The 24,724-nt window shown below is 42.7% G+C and overlaps 1 protein-coding gene across 3 annotated transcripts in view; it reads left to right on the top strand.

Moving 5' to 3' along the window:
- Positions 1-11,054: 11,054 nt before the first annotated feature.
- The window catches only part of ARHGAP6 (Rho GTPase activating protein 6), a 187,863-nt gene continuing 174,193 nt past the window's right edge, over positions 11,055-24,724 (top strand). Inside the window, exon 1 of one of the 3 annotated variants that reach the window (XM_083612115.1) lies at positions 11,055-12,188. In XM_083612115.1, coding sequence (XP_083468241.1) covers positions 11,625-12,188 — 564 coding nt within the window. In that variant the 5' untranslated portion in view covers positions 11,055-11,624. Of the gene's footprint in view, positions 12,189-24,478; positions 24,684-24,724 lie in introns of those variants that run through there. The other 2 variants (XM_083612114.1, XM_083612118.1) reach the window with 2 other exon arrangements.

Genomic DNA, 24,724 nt, shown 5'->3' with positions numbered 1-24,724 from the left:
TGGGGCCCCAAAGTTGATAGGCACTGCTGCCTTTCTTTCTTTCCCATGTTCGGACTTCATTTCCCAAAAAGCTGTAAAGGGACTTGTAAAAGGGTTGCGAGGTGGCAAAGGAGCTGGGATTTGGCAAAAACCTCTGACATAATTTATTGCAGCCCGTGTGAATTGACTAGAAGGAGGCAGGAGGCAGCTGAGCAGACAGAGGGAATCCCGGCACCTCAACTTCCAAACAAGAAGAGGAAACTGAGATTTGCATTCTCTAGCTACTTCTGCAAAGGGTGTGTTGCTCAGTCTTGTCTTCCAACAGCAAGAGAAGCTCCCGTTGACAGTCCCAGCTGCAGGCTCCTCTCCATTAAATCCCTCCTAGAGGGCAAGAATTTGATTTAAATAAATAAATGTCTACATGGGGGAACATTCGCAAATAGCACCTCTTACTTGCATTCTGAAGTTGTACAAGACTGTAGCCAACATTTTCCATCTGCTAGCTCAAGGACTCTTGCACTACTAGGTGGGCAAATTGTAACATTGCAATCCATGGTGCAATGAAGTTGCCACAAACCTGCTTGTGCATTCTTTTGTACAACACCACTGGTGGTGCAAAACATTTCGCCAGGGGAACAAGTATACTGCTGATGTCGGGGCCTCTTTGGAAATGTTATGCTTATAGTAAGTTATAAATAGAATTCTTAGGGAAAATAACTTTTCACAATATATGTAAGTAAGAAAAAGTAGGTGGTTCATTCTTATCCTTAATACAATCCAATCTGTTACAAACTTCACTGTTAAGGGGACAGCCTACAACTGACTAATTTTTATTTTAAATTGGCACTTCTTTCCTCACTCTCATACAGTGTGGTGTAGTGGTTAAGAGCGGTAGACTCGCAATCTGGGGAACCAGATTTGCGTCTCTGCTCCTCCACATGCAGCTGCTGGGTGACCTCGGGCTAGTCACACTTCTCTGAAGTCTCTCAGCCTCACTCACCTCACAGAGTGTTTGTTGTGGGGGAGGAAGGGAAAGGAGAATGTTAGCTGCTTTGAGACTCCTTCAGGTAGTGATAAAGCGGGATATCAAATCCAAACTCTTCTTCTTCTTCTCTTCTAAGTGTCTTTAACGAGGCACTATGTTGAATACAACCCATAGTCCAGAATTCTCCTGCCTCCATCTGTTTGGGCTTGGCAGTAGGCCTTTTATCCTTGTACACTGTACATTGGAAGTTGCTCTTAGAAATTGGCAGGGCAACGGAGTACTTTGATACCAGTTGAACTGCAGTTAATAAAAGCATCTATATATACACATATATAAGCCCCACTAAATACACAAATATTTAGTTGAGCTTCTCTGCTTCTGAAAATTTATATTGTAAGAACAGTTTCAGAGGTTTGCCCTGAACTATTTTTACTCATAATTCAGTTGTTTTCTTGCAAAGCTTTCTTTGCGTGATGCAAATAAAAAGGAAAGGAAAGGAAAAAACATTGCACGTGCATTTGCTAAGTTTTAAATGTGAGCTGATGAGAATTTGAAAATATATGGGGAACAATGTTATTTCTGCATTAAGCCAAAAAAACCTTGGAAACATGAAATCTGGTTCCAAGTTAGACCACCAAAAGAGATACTAAAGATAGTACTAAGAATAGAGCCAAATTAGTTTCTATTCTTAGATTTATCCAGCAACACAGAAGAAGCTGAAAAAGCAAAATAAAAAAAGGTGGTGGGGACATAGAATTAATGTTCATTTTAGAGTCACACTTAGTTTGGAGTCCTACACAAGCACCTGGGAAAAAGTCCTATTGAACTCAGTAGGGCTTACTTTTGCATAGACATCTATAGGATTGCACTGGAAGTATGAAATCTTGTGTTATTACTAGCCATCTTAATTCAAAAGGAATTTTTAATGAGAACCCAAACACTAGCATGTTATTTATTTACATAGTGCGGGGGGGCAGCATTTGGATGCTGGAAAACATGCAGACTTATTTGGCAGATGAAAGTATTTGTAAACCAAACCACAAATAAAATATGTGGCATTCGGAAAGAAGCAATTAAAAGTTGCATTTTTATTATTATATGGAACCTCACATTTTGCATGCAGCTTATGACATGAACTATTGGCTCCAATACAAAATCAAAACAAAACTCTCTCTCTCTCTCTCTCTCTCTCTCTCTCTCTCTCTCTCTCTCTCACACACACACACACACACACACACACACACCCTGCACCACAGAGAAACTTGAATATGCAACACCTAAGAACCAGGGTTGTGCATTTGCTTTGAAGACAGTCAAACGACTCTGGGGTTGCGGCACCCATCTCACTTTACAGGCTGAGGGAGCCGGCGTTTGTCCGCAGACAATTTTTCTGGGTCATGTGGCCAGCATGACTGAGCCGCTTCTGGCAAAACCAAAGCAGCACACAGAAATGCCGTTTACTTTCCCACCGGAGGGGTTCCCATTTATCTGCTTGCACTTTTTGGCGTGCTTTCGAACTGCTAGGTTGGTAGGAGCTGGGATGGAGCAACGGGAGCTCACTCCGTCGCAGGGATTCAAACCACCTACCTTCTGATCGGCAAGCCCAAGAGGCTCAGTGGCTTAAACCACAGCGCCTCCCTTATTCACTTTTGTGCAAACAATACGCCCCAATCTCCCCCTTAAAGCCTCTAATAATGTTACTTATTCTACACACACACACAAACAATTACAGAATTCATTTTTTGCTTAGACCATAGAGAGGACCCTCGCCCCCCAAACGTCACAGCCCAGAGGCTTTCCTGTGCCTGCTATTTAGAAAAATAAAAAGTGCTTATTAATTTCATATTAACCTTGTATCCAGTTTGGCCCTTAGGAACACAAGGAAGGTGTATTATACTAGATTAGACCACTTGTCCATATAGCTCAGAACTGTATACCTGCTCCATAGGTAGAGATCTTTCCATCACCTGCTATCTGACCCTTATAACTGGGGAAGTCATATGTTTTCTGCTTCAAACGACATCCTCCATGATTGAGGCAGTGTTTAACGAAAACACTGGGTGGGGAGAATGACACAACTTAGCATCATATATAGTTTGGGTCACCAGAGGGTCACTGGGATTTTTTGTAAACGTGCAGGCCTTGAGAGAGGGATTGGACATTGATATCAATATTGGAGACAATAATGGATATTACAATACTACAGCCATGCCTATGGACATTTCCTTGTGGGCTTGGCACATTGCCTTTCCAGTGTAAATAGATAGTGGTTGATTTATTGACTATCTTGGTAGGAGAGTTGAATGCGTTCAAGTTTTCTTTTCCCAGAGAGACAATATTTTTATGACAATATACTTAATCTGCTTCACAAAGTCTCACCAAAAAGGAAATATTAACATCTGTGCCCTGGACGCCCCTTAGAATAGTTATTTCTGTGTAGGAATTTACCGATAGGAGTAATGCCTGGGAAAGTACTGGTAGATTTAAAATGTGCTTTGACGGAAAGCCACATGTAAAAATATAAACTCAGGCTTCCCTAGTTAAAGGTTGAGTCAGGGTCCCCATTCCCCACTGAGGTGGCTTTATTTTTTTGACACGATTTTCAGCATCAGCTAGGTCAAAGGAAACGCACACAACAATAATAATAGCAAATTAATAATAAACTCTTTTAGTCAGCCACAGCCTCATCTGTTACACACTGCCAAAGAGGCTCAACGTAGGGGTTGCTGTTCTCTAAGTCATGTTACTTCTGGCACTTTTTCTATTTTCACTGTTTTTAATGTTTCCTTTCCAACAACAATGAACGTCAAACTGGGATGCTGAAAAGTACATCTGTGAAAACAAATGTCTATCTTCCTACAAGATCAGTAATAATAGACCTATCTGGAATTCTCCCAAGTAGTATGTAGCCCTTGGGTCTTGTCAATTATTTTGGAGTCACGTTACTCCACTATGGTTCCGATTTCTACAAGTTGGGCTAAAACGTTCAAAAAATAAGGTAAATTTTCAGAGGTAAATTCTACACAGAAGATGCTAAAAATTCTGCATTGAATGATAAACTTTTGTCATATTCTCTCCTCTGAGGAAACTATGCAAGTTAGCTAGATTATGTTTGATAGTCATCGCTTAGTAACTGCAAGGTGGCATTGAACCAAGATGAAGACTACACATCTACAATGCATCCAGGAAATGGAATAAGCTGCTGACTTATAGCTTGTACCCCTTCCCCCCTCTTCCTTTGTTATACATTTCAGAGCACAATTCAAAGTGTTGGTGCTGACCTTTAAAGCCCTAAACAGCCTCGGTCCAGTATACCTGAAGGAGTGTCTCCACCCCCATCGTTCTGCCCGGACACTGAGGTCTAGTGCCGAAGGCCTTCTGGTGGTTCCCTCACTGCGAGAAGCCAAGTTACAGGGAACCAGGCAAAGGGCCTTCTTGGTAGTGGCACCCGCCCTGTGGAACGCCCTTCCAGCAGATGTCAAAGAGAAGAACAACTACCAGACTTTTAGAAGACATCTGAAGGCAGCCCTCTTTAGGGAAGCTTTTAATGTTTGACAGACTACTGTATTTTAATACTTTGTTGGAAGCCGCCCAGAGTGGCTGGGGAAACACAGCCAGATGGCCAGGGTATAAATATTAGTAGTAGTAGTAGTAGTAGTAGTAGTAGTAGTAGGTTGCTTCTCCAACATATACAGGATCCACACACATGCCCCGTCCTGTTCTCAGCTGAGTATGAGAGGAGCCCACCCTATGAACATCAGCAGCAGTGACCATGGTGTTCCCAGCTGTTCCTCCATGGGATTGTTAACTTTTGTGTTCCAGGACAGTTATACAACAGGTGAAGGTGTTCACAGCATGAAGTAAAATAAAAATACTTAACTAACTGACCAATTGCATCACAGATAACTCACTTCTGCTCCCCCCAACATAATTCCTGCCCCCACTAAAATAAATCCTGGCTGCGCCCATGTGAGGTAGAGCGGCAAGTTCTATTACCGAGCAGAATACTTATTAAACTCTTGTTTGTTCAGGGATTTCCTGACCAGTTTTATATTGCACTGCTCAGTAGTTTATTGATGGTTTATTGTGGATGTTTAGTGATGGTATGTAGTTTTATTTGTACTCTTGGCCTTGGTCATGTGGAATGCTAAGGATTGTAGGAAAGGATATATTGAATAAGTATTATCCTTCCTTCGCTCATGCTAGTAAGTGATGTAGCAGAGCAAATTCCCCTCAATATAGCTGGAAGCTAGTTTGAAGATTTGTTTGAATCTCTTGGTTAAGATTATTTCCTGGTGTCCCCTTTTGATCCCTCTTAAAAGAATAAAGACACAGGAGTCTTTCTGAGTAAAGTAACAAAAAGTTTACTCACATTTCAGTTCACGATTTGATCCCTGAAAGGCAGGCTTTACTTGGTAGTTCCACAAAGAAACTGTGAGTTCATATCATATGGAGTCTGCATTCATGTGCTGCTAGCTGAGAGCCAGCAGACAGCAAAATTACATTAAGAATACAAAATGGCTGCAGGAGAGCAGCACTGACTGCACCAATGGATTACACCCCACAGGTTATATAGTTTATAACTTTGTAAACTATTTAGAGAACTTTAAATAAATCAATTTAATGCAAAAAGTAACAACAACAACAACAATTTATTATTTATACCCTGCCCATCTGGCTGGGTTTCCCTAGCCACTCTGGGCAGCTTCCAACCGAATATTGAAAACAATACAGCATAGTGGTTAATTTGATAAATAAAGGCAACACCCCAAAGTCAAGTTGCCTAGTTATCATTTCCTTGGCTAGTCTAGTTATTTTGGTATCTGATGCAGAAAAACTCAAAAATGCTACACACACCACCAGCACCAATAAGGTACATTAATTAATTGAAGATTTGTTTCCTTAGGACACCCCAAATCAGCTGCCTAAAGTGGCTGCCTCACGCTATGTAATGCAGAATTAGACATAGATATGTAATGCAGAATTAGCCCATAGATAAGCTTTTGTCTGCCTAACTAAGCCTAGGATTGGGATGATGCTAAATGGTTTTTCAAACAGGATGCATAAGAAGTGATGCAATATAATAACTATATTAGGCAAAACTTCTGCATACTGTAAAGTGCTTTGATTTTATTGCCCTCGTTTTGTGGTTTCAGTAGAACAGTTTTGATATGCTTCAAAAGCTGCACATACACCAGCAAAATGTTTGTAATCCCCATGGCAACTGTATTTTCAAATCACACTGCACTATCCCCAAACATTTAACCATTGTTATGTGCCAGTAGTTGCTGGGAGAAAAGGTATTCTGTGCAAGAGGACTGTCCACAAATTGCAAACCACCACAACAATAAAGTACGTACATTACATGACTAAAGGTTCACTCAAATTGGAACTACATTATCTTAAATGCAAGTGGTCTGAACTGAAAGAGCTTTGGGATCATGTTTTTAAAATTGTAACTACCTGCTGCTTTGAAACCAATTTTAGGTGCACTTACGTTGAAGTAAATCCCACAGCAATCAGTGGGATTTACAATGCGTTTTTACTACTGGTAGCAGTGGCATTCTACAGGACAGTCCAAATTGAATTCAGTCCTATTGAATTCAGTGGGTCCTCCTCTCTAGTAAGTGGAGTTACTACCACAGCCCTAGACATTTAGCATGAAGCTAATTCCACAGATCTGTATGTATCTGTACTGAGGCACTGATCTCATGCCATTGATCTTGGTTATTTTATTGACGCCAAGCACCGCAAAGCTGTCCCTGGGTAAGTCTGCAACTCTATTCTTGCCCTAGGGGAGCTTGATGGGCTTTCAAAAGGCCACAGAATGATATTTCCTTTATTTATAGTCCCCAAAGGCTCCCAGAGCACCTTACTAAAGATTTACACAATAAAATAAAATTGAGTAAGAATTGCATACTTACCGTAATCAGAAATAACCCTGTGCCAAGTTTATTATGGCAATATTTTTTTGCCCTCAGTTTTGATGTTCCCTGGTACTGCCAGGCAGCAGGTCCACTGGGGATCTCTGAAGTGAATGAGGTTGAGAAGGCTAGACCTTGCTTAGTCTTCCCTTGCCAGTATGCTTTATTTGGACCAGCCATTATACTTTTTCTCTCTCTAATCTAATGGATAAACATGGCTGTCTAAAGTTTGTTTGCTCTTGGCATTTATGTCAATGCAAATAAACAGACAAAGAAATGGCCTCACAATCACTCTTATAAGCTGTTCTTCTGGCAAATAAACATTCAGGATGGAGTGAAAGAGCTGCCACATCAATGCAGCATTATGACATGTCCTACAGTATCTTGACAGAACAACAAATGGTCCCATTCACAGTACAGCTGCATGAATCATCATTGTTACTGAGGTAAAGCTGTCACTGATATACAACCCAGAAGTAGGTGGACAGTAAATTATGCTGGTGTGGATCACTCTTATTTCTGACACCTTGATGTCATTTATTGTGAAATCACTTTGATATATCCTACGGAAAGTGATTTATAAATCTAAATAAATATATTTAGATCAGAAACATCTACACACCCTTGTTGTTCCATAAGCTGTTTTCATAGCTATACCCTCCTCAGTTGCGCAAGCAGGAAAATAGGTCATCATTCATTTCTGTTCCCTGCTGGACAATCTTGTTACCCTATACCAGCCTTATAGTATCTGTGATATGAATAAGCTCCTGGTTTTGACAAGAATACTGGAAAACAAATCTTTACAGTGTTAAGATTTTCCCAAAGCTGTTCTGCAGGAAGTGGACAAGCTAAGCGTGGATGTGGCCTACTTCATCTGGACTGCATACCATCTGAAATTCTGTGCAAGGCACAAGGACAGCATGCAGATAAGTTTCCAGCATGTATTTGGGGTCTTCAGGATCTTTCAGGGAGTCTTTAAAGTTGTTGTTGTTGTTTCAATTTATATACCACCCTTTATAAAAGATCGCAGGGTGGTATACAACATTAAGAACACATTACAGAGCATCCATAATAAAAAGCTTAATAACAGACAGCAGAATAATAATAATAATAATAATAATAATAATAATAATAATAATATCATAATAACAGCCCCCTACCAGCTTTAACAGGCCATAGATTATTTAATGGCTAAAAGCCTTGGTAAAGAGGAATGTTTTTGCCTGGCAGCTAAAGACATGCAATGATGGCACCAGGTGAGCTTCTCTGGGGAGAGCATCCCAAAGTTGGGGGGGCACCACAGAAAAGGCCTTTTCTCTTGGCATCACTCTCTGGATGTCTTGGGGAGGGGAGACACAGAGAAGGGCCCTGGATTACAAGCGCAGGGTCTGCGTCGGTTTGTATGGGGACAGGTGGTCCTTAAGGTATTGAGGTCCTGCACCATGTCCTGCACTTTCCAGGCATGGTAGAGAAATAGGGGAGACACTGATGAACCTTAATGACACTGCAACTTCCAGGACTGGTGCCCTGCTCCCTACAGACTTGAAGTGCCCCTATGTTTGCAACCCACTACCTGGCCAACATCACTAAAGGTATGGTGGGGGACTGCTGTTATGATTAATTTATTATAAAATGTGTTCTTAATATTGTCCACCACCTCGTGATCTTTTGATAAAGAGTGGTATATAAATCATCACCACCATCATCATACTATGGTGCAATTGCTGCTTCCCACATGCTCCTGCCACTTGGTCCTCTGCTAACCCAGAGCTTCCTCTGTATCTGGTAAAGGCTGTAAAGGTATCTGAAATCTTAAGACATTTGTGTGGATTTGGAAGAGAGAAACTACTTTGGGAAGTGACTGTCCTTAATAAGGACTCTCCAGAACTTAATCAGGTGTGTTCAGATTGTCTGCATGAAAGTTTCAAGCTGTCCAGCCTGTACTGGTGGGATGCTGGTCCAATCCAACCTCCTGGGTATTGAGGAATTGCTTCACAGTTCCCTCTGCTTACATCTGTGATTTTGTCCGAGAATGTGCCCAGTAGTTAATGTCTCTAAACTAACTTCTGTCTTCACCATCAAGGGGAGGAGTAGCTCAAAGATACATGTTCAGAGTTATAATTGTGCATCTTTCTAAGTTGCTTTGCTCTCAACTTCCCTGATGTCATCCCACTGGGGGTCAGCTTATTAGCCTGCACTCCTATCTGCTTGAAGGGGAAACTGGAAGGAACCAATGCAATGCATAGGTGATACTTCACAATCCAATGGAAGTACTTCTCATTGACCATCCTGGTCATTTGTTGGGAAGAGGTACAGTGTATGCCTCTTTCTGCAGATAATTCAAAATCACTGTGCAGAAGTACCATGGTGGAATAAATAGACATGTGGGGTTTTCCCTGCAGAGAAGAACATATGGGAAATACTTTGGATAAACTTTGAGAGAAAACCTTTGCTGTGAACATGTTTATATAAATAGGCTTTGTATTTGCAATTCATCTTTTAGAAAAGTGGCTATGGGGCTTACACATGTATTACGCAACTGGGTTTCAATAGAATGGGAAAGAGCAAAGGGTTCTGAGCTCAGCCCAGAGGCTCATGTTGTTTAAATAAATGTATACAGTAATCGTAAGCAAGAGAGCAAAAGTATCCAACATAGCCTACACAGAAGAATGCTTGCCATGGTATTTTATAAGCAGCCCATAATAGGAAGGGAATGTGTCAAGCGATTTTTTTATGGCTCGTATGTTGGGAGTTTATACAGCCAGTCATGTTTTTGTAACAATATGGAGAAAAATCACCAAAGCCTAAGTGTTGGAAAAATAAAGTTTCTTTTCATGAGACATGGAGAAAGTGCAAAAAAAGAGATGGATAGATAGATAGATAGATAGATAGATAGACAGACAGATATTTAAAAATCTATTTTGATTTTACATTGTTGCAACAAGTGGCAAATCTAGATCCAGGAAGTACAAATTTTCAAGGTACTTTGAAAGAGAGCTAATCATTTGAAGTCAGTGTTCGAAACCCCCATTATTCTAGGCACATTTTGTGACAGGAAATTTCATTAGTGCAAGCTGTTTCTGAGCTTTGGGTGCAGTACTGCACCTAAGATTTCAGATTAAAACTGCAGAGTGGAAGAAATGGAGGACCCTCTTCTGCCTCCCCACCTCCAGCCACTCTCTGAAGACTGGAGAAGAGACCCTCTTAAGAATATTTGGGGGGGGGGGGACAAGGGAAGGACTAGACCATGTGAAAAATTAACATAATATTTCAGCTGCAGTTCATTCATTTTCAGCTTTGTATTCGTTATAAAAAAATGTGCCTAGACATTCCTTTGTTGCACCCATAAGTTTAAGGTGCCATGTAGCTCCTAGCTTTCATCTCTCAGTTTCTAACACTGTTTGAAGTGCAACTCGCCAACTTTGGTCATGAACCTATTTTGGGTGTTAGGGCTTAGTTTCTAAACACCAGAAATAGGCAAAGATGTTTCTAACTATGTAGGAAGTACTTTTCTTACACCTGTGAATAAGAGCACTTCTAGATCATTGTTTCCAGTGCTTGCATGCATTTTGTTTTTTAAAAAAACAGAATCCATACAATGTTTTTGGCATCAAAATGCCAAACTGCTATTTTTGGGCCCCGTTTAATCTGGATTTACCCTTTCTACGGAAGATCAGATAAGCAACAAAACAAAACCCTGTTGCAAATGAACTGTTTGGAAATTAAGCCCCCTGCAAGCATCCCAAGATCGGGGAGAACTTATGAGGTTGGTTTGACTTCTAGACTAGTAGGAATTATTCCCCCACTTCTCACTTTTAGGTATACCGGTTCACACGATGCCAGGTAACTACTAGAATGGAGAGAGGGATGGAGAGCATTTGCAAATGCCATCCACTCCTTTATTCACATTTAGACCAGGGCAACTCCCAGGTTCCAATTCTCATAAGAAGAAGAACCGTCCCGTTTCCTCTACAATATATAAAAAACCTCCGAGGAGACGCAAAAGGGGGCGGAGTAGGAGGGCAGGTAAAAACAGCCACCTGCAACGCACTCCTCCTTCGGATCAAGCCCTGCTCCGACATCGACCAGCAGCGTGCTGTGAAATCCAATAGCTGTGGGACAGCGACCTGACAAAAGATTCCAAGCAGCGGCGCCCATTGCGCAACTGGGAAGGCGGGCAACGCAACGCGCGGGGCTGGTCAGCCTGAGAGCGCGGCTGCTTGTGGAGCCTGTGCGGAGAGAGCCAAGCCTCCCTTTCAGGTGGGGGCCCCGGCCGGGCCGGCGGGGGGAGAGAGAGAGAGAAGGAGCGAGGAGGGCGAAGCGCCCGCTGCATCCTCCTCCTGCCAAATTAGGCTCTAACCGCGGAGTTCACTTGGCGGGAGCGGGGCCAGGAGGACAAGCACGCGGCCACCGAAGCCACACGGGCGAGGAGGGAAGCGCGCGAGCCGCCTGTTGAGGCGACAGCAGTAGCAGCAGCCGCCTCTCGTGCCGGCGAGGTGCCTGAGGGAGGGAAGGGTGAGCTCCCGCCGGCTCCATAGCAGCAGCGCCGGAATAAGAAGCGGCGGCGTCTCCCCTCCCTCCTCTCTCGCTAACTCTTCTCCCGCCGCCTGAGAGCGAGCATGCCAGGAGCAGCCCCTCGCGGCGGCCAGGAGGAGGAGAGGGGGGCGGCAGCAGCAGCAGCAGCCGCTCCTTGAGGCGCCTGGGGCTGAGGGGATTCCTCCCGCCTCGCCGCCGGGATGTCGGCGCACAGCCTGCTCAACAGCGTCTTCTCCTGCTCGTCCTCGCCGGCGCCCGGCGCCTCGCCCTCCTTCCCCCCGAAGAGCCTCTCCAAGCGGAGGCTCCGCCAGACACGCAGCCTGGACCCGGCCGTCATTGGCCGCGGGGAAGAGGCGGCCGACGGCTCGCTCCGCGCTCCCCGGGCCAGGGCGGCGGCGGCGGGCAGCCCTTCGGCCGAGTGCTTGGCGGCCTTCTCTTCGCGCGCTCTGCTGCGCCCGGCCGCTCCGCCGACTCCTCCGCCGCCGCCGCCGCCGTCGCTCTCGACGCCCAGCACCCCGCTCGACAAGTCGCCGTCGGGCAGCTTCCACTTCGACTACGAGAGCCCTCGAGGCAAGAGGCACACCGCGTGGGAGCTGCCCTTCCTGGCGCGCGCGCCCTCCGCCTCGGCGCTCGGCAGCGTCCCCGGCGGCGGCGGCGGCGGCGCCAACAGCATCTTCTTCTCTCCCCGAAAGTGGCTCCAGCAGAGGAAAGGCCAGCAGCTGCCCAGCAGCCATGCGTCCGCCTACGTCGTGTGGAAATCCGAGGTAGACAACTGGGCTTTGCTGTACTTGGTCCACAGCTTCCCTGTCCAGTCTCAAGGCCTGTGGTCAAGGTCTGGGTCTGGGCTGCCCATAGGAGCCAACTCCTAGGGGCGGAGGTCCCCCCAATAAAATATTTGAGGGGTCCACCCCTCCCAAAGTTGATAGGTGAAGGTAAAGGGACCCCTGACCATTAGGTCCAGTCGCAGATGACTCTGGGGTTGCGGTGCTCATCTCGCTTTACTGGCCGAGGGAGCCGCTTCTGGCGAACCAGAGCAGCGCACAGAAACGCTGTTTACCTTCCCACCTGAGCGGTACCTATTTATCTACTTGCACTTTGACGTTCCTTTCGAACTGCTAGGTTGGCAGGAGCAGGGACCGAGCAACGGGAGCTCACCCCATCACAGGGATTTGAGCCGCCAACCTTCTGATCAGCAAGTCCTAGGCTCTGTGGTTTAACCCACAGCGTCGCCCGCGTCCTAAAGTTGATAGGCCAGTCAAATAGTGTGCTTGTGCCGCATCAGGTGACCGATTACGCAGGGCAGGGCTTACCTGCCTCCCATATTTTATTCAAGTAGGCAGCCCTGGGGCTGCCCACTTGCCGAGAGTGCCTTGGCTGCCCCCCCCCACTGAATTAAGTACAGAAGGTGGGGGTCCAGGTCACAGGGTGATGGCTTGGGGGCAGGGGTGCCAACTTGAATAAAATATTGGGGGTCCAGGTAAGCCCCACCCCACATGATTGATCACAAGACATCGCGTACACACACCATTTGAATGGCAATGCCCACTCATTTTGGGGGGAGCAGACCCCTCAAATATTTCACTGAGGGTGACAAAGGGACCTTGGCCCCCAGGAGTTGACTGCTATGTTTGGGGGGGGGCACAGGCCCTCTCTTTGCAAGTTAACCACTTTTTCTTACACTTCATGTCTCTGATTATGGAATGGCAAGCATGGACAGTATTGGGGGCTGAAGAACTGTGAATTGGGAAATTTCTGTTTCCAATTTTCTCTTCCGTGAACTCACTACGATCTCTGGGAAAGCACTGAAAGGCAGTGGTTCCCAGTTGGTGGCTCTGGACCCCAGGGGATTTGTGTCACCATTCACATAACAAAAAACTACCCTAGAGATATCAACTTTTGCAAAAGTAAGGGTTCCATAGCTTGGCTTTTGAAAATAGTTTGCAGTACTTTGCTAATTGGGGACCACTGCACTAAGGCATATCTTACTTGCACCAAGTTAACCTAGATATCAGCCCCAAGTGTAGACCTTTCCCTTTTCCCTTCTGTCTTCTTTAAGTGCTTTGTCTTAGGTTTCTATGTTTAATATTTTACAACGACAGATTCTGGGGCTGTGGCATGTCTGGATGTTCCCCTGTGGCTTGATTCCTAATCCCATTATATATAGGAGTGCTTGTACTGAAGAGGGGAAGATGCTCAGAACATGCTTGGTAGCATTCATTTTTTTAATATGGAAGATTTGCACATTCCACAAGACCAAGCCATGATACTGGGTAGGATCCTAGTAAGCCTTGCTTGTATTTCCATGGGTAAAGACAGGTGGTGTTAAGTACTTCTGTGGTGTATATGTCAGTATTTGGGAACAATGTGTTGCCCTGTATTGTGGCCAGTTCCACTATCCCTGCCCCCCGGTCATTAGGTTGTGTTACATGTTTCAATGACTCTGCCAGTTGCTCATAATTAAAGTTGAATTATAGAAGCTTGAACATTAAAAAAATCTTCACGCCATTCCATCTCACCAAGCGTACAATGTGCATATAGCACTGTTATAGTTGTCTAAAGGCAGATAGCCCCTCTAAATCCCTTATGTATGACTTGCTGCAAACCTGTTCAGACAGACTCAAGTGTGAATTGGTTGCTGCCTGAAGAGGCATAAAAGTGACAGGGCAGTTTTCAAAAATGGGTGTTTTTATAACGATGTAGTTGAAGTTACTGATAGCCGACCATCTTCACTGATTGTCATCTGCATCAATACTTAGCTATGTTTGGTTAGTTATCATTTATATTATGATGCGCTGCAGGTAGAGAGTAGGGATAGACAACACGTGCAAAGCAAAATAACAAGCGTTATTCTTTATTTAACTTGTGTGCTGTTCTCACTGAAGTGAGAGAACAGTAAGAAGTAGGAGGCTGGTTTCTCTGAGGACGGGAAAGACAGAAAAGGGAATAATATGGATATGTCCTTCAGTAAATTTGCCAGTCTTGTGAAGGGCAAGTAGTCCATGTAACACTGTTTGTAAAATGTGCTTAGGACATTTAGAATTTCCTGGTGCTGAACACATCAGTTCAAGTAGTGGAAAACTTTGAACTCATGATTCCTTTCCCAATTATTGTTTAAGTTTCTATATGTCTACTCTAGGTTGTTCTATATGAATTATAATCGTAACATTAGGAGCATGGGTTGTTGTTGGACTTCCATTAATGAGAATGTTTCGGCTCTTGGCAAAAGATCTGGAGATGAGGCTGTTCTGAACGCTCTATAGAGCTGTGCTTTCTCCGCATGTAGTTAACTATGGCTGTTGGCTGAGGACTAATCCTATCTATATCAGTTGGGAACTGTAATATGTATCAGAGCAACTGAAGCAGGTGTGCTAACTTACAGGGTAATTGACTGAAAAAGAAGTGATTTAATATGGCACATGTTCATCACCTTGCTAGATGATAAACGGCAGCCCCTTGAGTGTAAACCCTCCCAAACAATTGTTAAAATGTGTGAGATATACCTTGGATGGTACATTGCTGGGGTCCAATTATATTCAAAGGCACTGCATTTTTTGAGCCATGTAGATAGGTAAAAGCACTTCTATATAAAGGTATTTGGGCTAAGGATTGTAACTTTGTTTCTTATGCATTTCTCAACCTATATTTCTGCCTTCTGCCTTATGGGAACCAAAGGATAAATCGGAGGATATAATCAAATATAGTTTCTGTGGCTGGATACAACTCCTCAAAAAGCATAAAGAGATTTTTTTTTTGTTACCCCTCATATGTATCTACTTTTAAGTTCCAACTGAAGACAATTATTTAAGCTCACATTGAAAAGTAAGCTGTCTGTTTGTAGGGTCAATTGCTATACCCTTGGTTTATTCCATATATAGTTGTAATGCGTACATAAAACTTTCCTCACAAATGATTAACTGTAAGCATGCATGACCCTGGTAGGATTAATTATTTCTGCTGTATTCACTCAGGCCATTTTTGTAAACTACGTGGTAGTACAATATTATTACGTACTAAGGAAGCTGTGGTGTACTCTGTCATGTTGACAAGTATGCAGAGGTTCATTTAGAATTCTTGGGTGCATATATACTAACCCACCTCTTCTGGGTGGAAAGAGTGCAAATATCCCTCCCAACTAATTTTGACTATATATGGATGAAAAATAGTTGCAAAAGTAAGAGTAACACTCAGTCAAACACAATAAGGTTGATAAGTTACTGTATTTTATTCAGAGATTTAGGAAACAGGCACAAACTCTGCTGTGATGCATACAAATATATACAGGTATTGAAATAGCTCTGCAGACCTAGCATTCCCAGGCAAAAATGGCTAGCTTCGCATGCAGTACAGTTACTAGTATTACTTGAATGTAAGTAAGCATTGCTAAAATTGGAGAGACTCGGAATATGTTCACATGACCCCATTAGCATGTGATAGATCCAGTTTTTAGTTGGCCTGTACAGTGATGGGGGATGAAGCAATTGCATACACATTGCAGCCATAAGCAGCCTTCCTTGGGTTTTTGAATCATAGAATTGTAGAGTGGGAAGGGACCACGAGGGTCATCTAGTCCAACCCACTGCAGTGCAGGAACATTTTGCCCAATGTGGGGCTCGAATCCACAACCCTGAGGTTAAGGGTCTCATGCTCTACTGACCGAGCCATCAGTGTAGCATTCTTAAGTGAGCTGTTTAGATGTAACTTTCTTAAGTAAGTTATTTTGCAGGCACATACTGTAAGATTCAGTAGTAAGTGAAGAATCTTTGCAAGCAGAAAAATTTGTCTACTTTTAGGGTGCTTCAGCATTGTCACATCCTGGCAGATTATTGTCACACAGTCAAAGCTTATTTGAAGCTCTTGCAAAACAAACCAGCTTCCCCAATAATCATACTTTTTACAATAAGACCAGTGACAGTAAGATGCACTGGAAAGTGTGGGATAACACTTTCTTTACAAAATGTCATTGAATTCCCTCACAAACAAATAAGGATGAATGCCCATTAAACAGGTCAGCGGGAAATGACCTTAGTTAGTGCCTTGATCAGTAGTACTTCAGAACCAAGTCTGAACAGGTGATCAGCTACCACTGCCTCCTTTTTTCTTTTGCAAAGAGCTGCTCATATGAGTAGTCTTTTCAGATGAGTTGTATAATATTGGACTTGTAAAATCATGCAATACTGCTGTTCCTCTTCTGTCAACTTGCAGTTCACAGAAAGGAAGGTGTAGCTCCCATGACTTAGTTGCTGCCACATTAACAACCAAGCAGGTTTTTATGTTTTATGTGCAAGAGATTGTTGGTTATCAGCTCTGACCCAAAGAGGATGGAATTTAGGTGCTTCAAAACCATATTGGAAGTTTTGTAGCTATATAGGCAATACAAAAGGGTGTTGACTCTTTTATTCACGAGTAGAGAAACTAGTAGATGTTTGTCTTCTCTAATCCACATGTCAGATTTTTTATTAGGCAGCAATCAAATTTTATAGGCGCAGCACAGTTTCAGTAGCAGGAACACACAATGAGATATTGGCAAAGGCAATTGGGTTTAAATGTGAAATTATTGATTGTAATTATTCTAAGACAAGACAGGAAAATGGAGGACTAGATCCGACATGCATTTACAGGCTGCACAGCCTTACAGTTTAGAACATCCAATATATGATACATAAGATGGTTTCTTGGTAATTGATGTAAAATCCTGGCACAGGTGATGGCCTGCTTCTTTCCCTGATGGATGCAAACTGCTTGTTAGGACTTTAAGCATGAATGCTGTAACAGATCCGTATTTCAAATCTTACACTTGTCTGTGATCTTGCAGATGATCTGGTCAACAATCTAGCCACCTGCTTTCAGGCATGCTATGCATTGTTATTGATGAACTTCAGAGATGTAGTTGTGCTGTGAACTTCTGATGCTAGCTGCATGCATAATTCTGACTGAAGGTCAATGAAGAGTGCTGCTATCTAAACGTGGTGGTTGCTGAAACAGGAATTTGTCCACCAGAGCAGCTGACAGTTTGCTAATGCATCAGAACCAAGTTGCCACTTGCAGAAAATTTCCTCTCCTTTTTACTACTGGTGATTCACCCAAGTGTGTGGAGGAATTCCTACTTTACTACTGCCATTGCCTTGCCATCTGCTTTCAGCCTACCCTCCCAGATTCTTCTTCTGGTCTGCAGTCCCAGACAGTCACACTCTCACACATTGGCGGACCTGACCTATTATGCCTACACTTTGACAAATAAGATTTGAATGGCACAGAATTCTTTCTCCTCATCAAACCACTTTTTCCCGTCCAATGGGTGACCAAGAATTTCTATCCATCAAGCCAACCAGAAGTGAAATTTTACACTCTTCTTCCTCTGCATAAAAAGAACCCAGCTTCTCCCATACCTCTTACAAAACTAAGTAGCAGCTAACTGCCAGCCAGAAATGGGTGCTTCACATTTTAAGTTTAACCTTTCTCAGGACCCCACAAACATGGTAAACATTGTATACAGAACAAACCTTGTCTCAGTCAGCACACTGTAAAAGTGATTCCTCTACACACTACTACAAGCCACCTTGGCTGTACAAGATATGAAGCCAGCAAGATTTTTAATTTCTTTGGTGTTTTTTTTTGGGGGGGTATTTAGGAAAAGGATGTAGTAGGTTGACCTAGGACCTGGGCTAAATTCCTGCTCAGCCATGAAACATACTGGGCAGCCTTGGGCCAGTCGCTGTCTCTCAGCCTAAACTACCTCACAGGGTTTTTGTGATGATAAAATGGAGAGGAAGAGAACCATGGATGCCACCATGAGCTCCACGGAGGAAATGTGTAATATAAATGTAATAAATAAAAAAGGCAAACTTACCTGTGGGTAAGGTGAAATCCTTAATATCTTCTCAACAGTATTTGGACTTATTATTTTGGGGTTAGCAAACATAGTGCCTCCCAGATGTTTCAGGCTACAGCTGTCACCATCCTTGATAATTGGCCATGCTGTCTGGCACTGATGGGAGTTGCAGCCTAGTAACATCTGTAAGATACAGTGTTGGTTATACCCTTATGTTGGAGCGGAACATGATTTCCTTAGGATATTTACTAGAAGTTTACTTGCATATCTATTTTATAGGCACTTTGGATGATATGAAACAGACCAGCTAAAAATCCCTCAAATGAAGTTTTCAGTCTTCCTTAGGTGTGCCATTAGAAACTCCTGCTGCTTCTATAGACCACAGATTGTTTTTGAGTTGTCAAGATGTGTATTCTCAGGACAGTTTTTCTGCTTTTCATTAACTAGTATTGGCTGGATGAAAGACAGGCGAGGCTCAAAATCTTTTTTGAGCAATTGCTGAAAAACAAGCAGATTGTGAGGAGTACTGCTGTAAAATTAAAACACAGACTTTATGTATTGACTGTCAATCTCTGGAGTGGATTCATACTTCTGTGGAAAACGGTTTGAGGGAGAAAGATATACCGTAGATAGAAGTATACATAGAATTTTGCTTGATTATTGTCTCCTTACCTGTGGTATTCTACCCTTACCCTTACCTGTTCCTATTCGCAAGTTATTTTTATGACCAGCTATCTACACAAAATGCTTTTATGGTCCTCAGATTTCAAAACAAGTCCCACATAATGATTAGAAGGGTGATACTGCAGAGCAACTTTTTCTGCATCTTGTGGAGTCATGACAGTTGTACATTGTTTACATTGCAGAATTCATGGGGAACCCACAAAGGAAATTATTGTGAACCTGACAGGAAGATACCTCAGGCCCTGTTTTGGGTGTTCAGGCAATGTGTGGGTGGAATAAGTGTGCAGAGGGTATAGAGTTTATATCCTGTCTCCAAAGTTCTTGTCCTGCATGTGCACTGCTCCTGCCCCAAACATCCATATCCAGCATGTGCTACCTTGACTTTTCCATGTTGAGCAGAAGAATGGGGCTTCTAAGAGTGTTTGAATGAATGTGCTTAGAAGTGTCGGATTTGGACCCTTGATAACATTGGATTCTGGATCAGTTAGATGCAATTTCGAGGCCGTTTCAAACTTTTGTAGTTCGTGAGAGTCTCCTGTGGGAATGCGGATACTGGGAATGGGACTTTCATGCACTGCCTTCATGTCCTTCTAAATGAAGGTATTTGTTGGATAACAAAACTGATAGAGGCTTAGAACCACTTTTAAAATATATTTTTAATTGATTTTCAACATTAACAAAATAAAAACTACAAGTATTTATAAACACAGGGATTACTATTGAAAGCAAGAGCAAAATGGAAGGTAGAACCCATGGAGCAAAATAATACAGCAAATTTCCTGTTCAGGGTAGTTCATTTATGACCCTGTGGGGCTACCCTTTTAATGATGCATTTGCCAACCCAACCCCCTCAAGGTGTTTTGGACTACAATTCCCATTGGCCCCAGTTAGGATATATTGGAGTGAACCTGAATGATCTTTCTGGAAAAGCTGGTGAGAGAAATGCAAGCAAGGCTTCATGCCTACACTACATGTGACCTAGATTGTGTGGTATTGTCCTTCAAGAAAGACTTGAGCTATCCTCCAAAAGCAGCACCTGTTCTTTTGCATATACACTCCTTTCCTTGGTTATGATTCTGTAAATAGACTCTTGAAAGAGCCAGCAATAAGATACGTTCAGATTTCAAGTGGATTGTCCTTGTCTTACAGATACATCTTGCATGCTTGTGTTGTACATGGCCCAAGGAGGATTACAATATTATCTGCCAATGTGATTAAGTGTTCAAATAAAGATAGCCGATTGTTGTTCTGCTATTTAAACTGAAAGCTCCTAAGTTTGCCATCTGGCAAGCAACCCTGAATTTCTTAATATCTGGTTCAGGAACCGCTAGAAACATTTATTGTTAATTCCTCTTACACAGTAGGTGATCCATTGACTGAAGACTATTTTGTTTTCAAGTTTGGCTTGGAAGTAATAGTTTGGAAAAGCAGAACACAGCCTAGCTGGATGCACTGAAATATAAACAAAAACCTTTCCCCTTAATGGGCAAAGCATAGTTATACTTCTCCCCTCTGATACTTCTCCCCTTACTCTGCCAGTGGTACTTAAACTAGGCCCATGTCAAATGCTACTTGAATGTTGTGGCGGTTCCAACACTACTTTGCTAATGCCAAGGTAATTTGACTCCTTAGTTTTAGCTATTAGTTTGTTCTTATTACTTACACTTAGAATTTGTCTTGTTTCATGCATTATCTTTTAAACAAAACAAAATGGCACACTTGCAACATTTCACTAGTTACAATCTAAACTGTTAAAACACATTGTTTCTCCAAAATATTATTGGTAAGTGTAGTTTACCCCTACAATTGCCAGCACTCTATTTTTTAAAAAATACTATGGTTCCCATGATTATTTGGTGGACATAATGTGCTTTAAATGTATGGTGAGTGTGTGTGCAGCCCTGCTTGGAGCTGCTTTGGTGAGCAGTTACCCAGATCGTATTTCTTTTTGTTCTCTGGCGCTCTGAACAATCTAAAAATATTCCTCAAACAGGAAATGTTTTTCATTCTGTTATGTCATTTGCTTCCCATAGGAGGTATTATATCTAATTTATAGAATAAACTTTTGGGCTGGATTCCCATAGGAACCTAGGTACAATTGATTGTTTGGCATACTACCCAAACTATTCCTCTGTTTTTCAGAACATGCATAATCAATGTCAAAGGGATTGTAAGCATTAGAAAGACTGGAGCCTACAGAATGTAAGGCAAGAGGAAATAACCATACTTGGTTTGCCTGCAGGTTAAAAACAAGCACCAAAGGACTTCTTAAATTTCACTTTGAAGGCATTTCTTGGCTAAACTATGAACAGAGTTTTCTCTCATCATATATATATCTTTTTGCCCAGTTTCAACCACATTCTCATTAGTGGTACATCTTTTGTCTATGTGTGTTTTCAGAGACTTAACTTTTTATTACAACGTCTTGTTTGAAAGAGGGATATATTGATGGTTTTGAATGTGGATGGCATTCCTCTGAACCAAAGGATCTTATCCAAGCAGCTGTGCTGCTACTTCATAATCTCATTTGAAAATACGCATTTACTCTTGTGGCTTTAATAGTATACTTGCTATTTTCCCTGAGAGTTTAACTGTACATCTGAAGTCCTGCAATAGCTGGATGCTGAAGCAAGGATGCTATGGGGTGATGGATGCCTGGTAAAGTTTACATGGTTTGATGCAATGTTCAAAATTCGCCAGGTGCCAGGTGTGTTTTGCACGTGGCTGTCAACCACTTGCGACCAAGTGAAGATGCCTGGGCACCAGGATGGCTCCTGATGTCTCCACCATCTGATGGTACATGCCTGGGGATCCTTGGATCTTGACTGTTTTCATACACCAGCATCACATCCTGTGGAATTCTATCTGTTATATTTTATCTGCACAATCAAAATGAATTTCAGGAACCAAAAAGGGTGACTTCTTTAGACAGTATTCGTCTGGCTCAATTCCCTTTCCCCATGGTTTTCTTCCATCGGATTCTGTTATCATTGGTCTCGCACTTCTCTTCCAGGGAGAACATGGAGAACTGAACTACTGAGGTCCTAAGGAATTTCCTTTAGTAAATTCCAACAATCATGAGGTTGAAAGCCTTGTTTGAATATTCATCCAGCTAGACCTTTTGTGCAGGCAATAACTGAGTTCAGCTGAACCCTGCTGCTTAGAGTCATGATCAAACTTTGTTTATTTAACCCTGGTCGTGTATTAAGCGGGCCTCAATGACAGCCATATTATGAGTCATGTTTCTTTACAGCAGTGCTTAATAAAGTCTTAAATTCTGCCTGGTTATCTTTTATTGCTAAGAAAAATAGATTAATCTTTGTTTTTAAGGCCAAACTAGATGTGATGGCAGAAGCTATCTTTTTGTTCACATGTCGGCATATTAAGCAATGTGAGGTCTAATTTTAACCTCAAAAGGCATGTCTCGGTAAGTGGAGCTGAATTCTGCTTTCTTTGCTGCAGTCTATTGTCTCTTTTACCACCTACCCTAAAGGATTATTGTTTTGTGAACAGGGGGAAGCAGAATAACATTCATTTTTCATATGAATTGCCTGCTACTTACCAAGGATCACAATTAAAACAATAAACTTACAAAAGATAATAAACAGGTAAAATAGAAATCAACTGATAACCTTACATGCAGAAAGTAAGCAAGAATTTCACATTCCCAAAAGCCTGAGTCAAAATATATAGCCTTGTGTTTTCTGACAGTCCCCAAAATTGGGCCAGGCAAATATCAGAAGGCAGAGAGTGTGGGAACCACAAAAAAGGCCCCCTGGAGGTGATGGAATCATCAACAAGTTATTTCCTGTTGATCTTTCCAGGGGAGCACTACCCTATTCTGGACAGGTTTCATACACCAAACAAACATAGTACCGCCATCTATCTGGATTAAAATTGAATTTGCTGGCTCTCATTCAGCCTATTGCCACCTCCAGACACCTTGATTGAGATGCAACGGAGGAAACTGAGTGATAACAGCATTCTGATGACACCTTAATCCTAATCCCCTGATGACGTCTTCCCACTGCTTCATATATGTGTTGAAAAAATGGGTAACAAAATGGAACATGCTACAGTTCAACTGTGATGCTGTTGAGATTTTCCTGCTACCTTTTGTAACCCATGGGACTCAATCCTGCAACTAGGAGTGGAACTTCAGTAAAGCCATGTCCCCAGTCCCCATCTCTTTATGCCATTCCAATATGATACTGTGGTCCATGGTATCAAAATCCACGAAGAGGTCAAGGAGAGCAGGCACAGTAGCACTCTACCTGTTCTCAGGGGCCCGTGGTGTTTCAGGCCATGATAACAAACACATAAAAAAATAAGACCTGGGATATCCTCTCATAATTTGTTGTAACTGCAGTTTCTAATTCTATATGAATCTGAATAATTTTATCCTCAAAGTGCTTCATAAAAGTATCACAGCAGTCTTCTGACAACTCACTTAATCTTCCCCACTGGCCAGGTGTAATAAGCCTATTTACAATTTGGAACAGCTCTGTTGGACAGCTACTCAGTGGAGAAGTAGTAACCTTTATTCACCACTAGATGGTAGATTCAAATAATATACTCACCCAGTGTGTTTTTTTCTAAAAAAATCTTTAGGGGTGCTCTCATTTTGACTCAAGAAAGTCACTGGGAAAGGAAATAAAGCTGCCATCAGAGGTGGTGACAACGAAACTGACCGATCACCGTGCTAGATTCCAACTCCACACATTAAACTCTCGCTTCCGTCTGAGACTCAGGAAACACCATGACAGGAAATGAGGCCGCCATCGGGGGTAGCAATGGAACTGATGATTCACCGTGCTGGAGAAGAAACTAACAATTTAATTTGTTAAAGTTTCTTCTCCCATTAGATTCACAAAATGTTTAGGGGTATGCGTCCCCCCAGAAAAAAGCACTCCTCTCACCCATCTTAGATCAGGTTCTCTTCAAGATTTTTTCCACTTGCACTATGGTGTGATCACATCAATTGTCTTATGCCTCTTGCCATTCCACAGCAAGACTAGAGCCCTTGATAGGAACAGGACTGGAGCCCTGGCAGGATTTTATCCAGAGCCTTCAGGAATCCTTTGAATTTCATAGGTCTCCAATAGGTTCACCACCTTTGCACCACAACTATGTCAACCTACACCAAGGAATGGTCTGTCTTTGACAATAGGCTGAGTACCATCTACTCCCTTTAATGTCTTTAATAGATCTAACCTGCTTGGTCTCCAAAACTGACAAAATAGCTTTGGGCCACTGATGTATTTGGATAGCCCCATGGTTGTCATGGAGACCTGATATGTAAGGCTTCTTGATGGGAATTTTGAAATCTCTTAGCACAACAGTGCACTGAAAAGACCAACTCCTTTGTTGCCCCTCTACACACCTCCCTTGCAAGGGAGCACACGGTAAAGAGCCACAGATGTTGAATTGAGCACAAAACCTAATTGTTAGCCAGTGCAGTCATGTCATAATTGGTGTTATGTGCTCAGACAGTCCTTCCCCAGTCAGCTGCCTGGTAGCTGCACCAGCTGCAGTTTCCAAAGCGTCTTCAAAGGCAACCCTCCATATAGCATGTTGCAGTCATTCAATCTAGAGGTCAACGGAGTGTAGACAGCAGACATTAGGCTCTTCTTTTCCAGGTAGGAGTGTAGCTGGGCCACCAACTGAAGCTGATGGAAGGCACTCTGCACCACCACCACCACAGCCTCAAATGGCTGCACTGGATACAGAAGTCCTCACAAGCTATGTGAGTACCCCTTTCAGAGCAATCTGGATAGTGAGATGCAA

This window comes from Podarcis filfolensis, assembly GCF_964270895.1.
Source record: "Podarcis filfolensis genome assembly, chromosome: 4".
Taxonomy (NCBI): Eukaryota; Metazoa; Chordata; class Lepidosauria; order Squamata; family Lacertidae; genus Podarcis; species Podarcis filfolensis.
The sequence above is the reverse complement of the archived record's forward strand: the minus strand, read 5'-3'. Positions and strand labels throughout refer to the sequence as shown.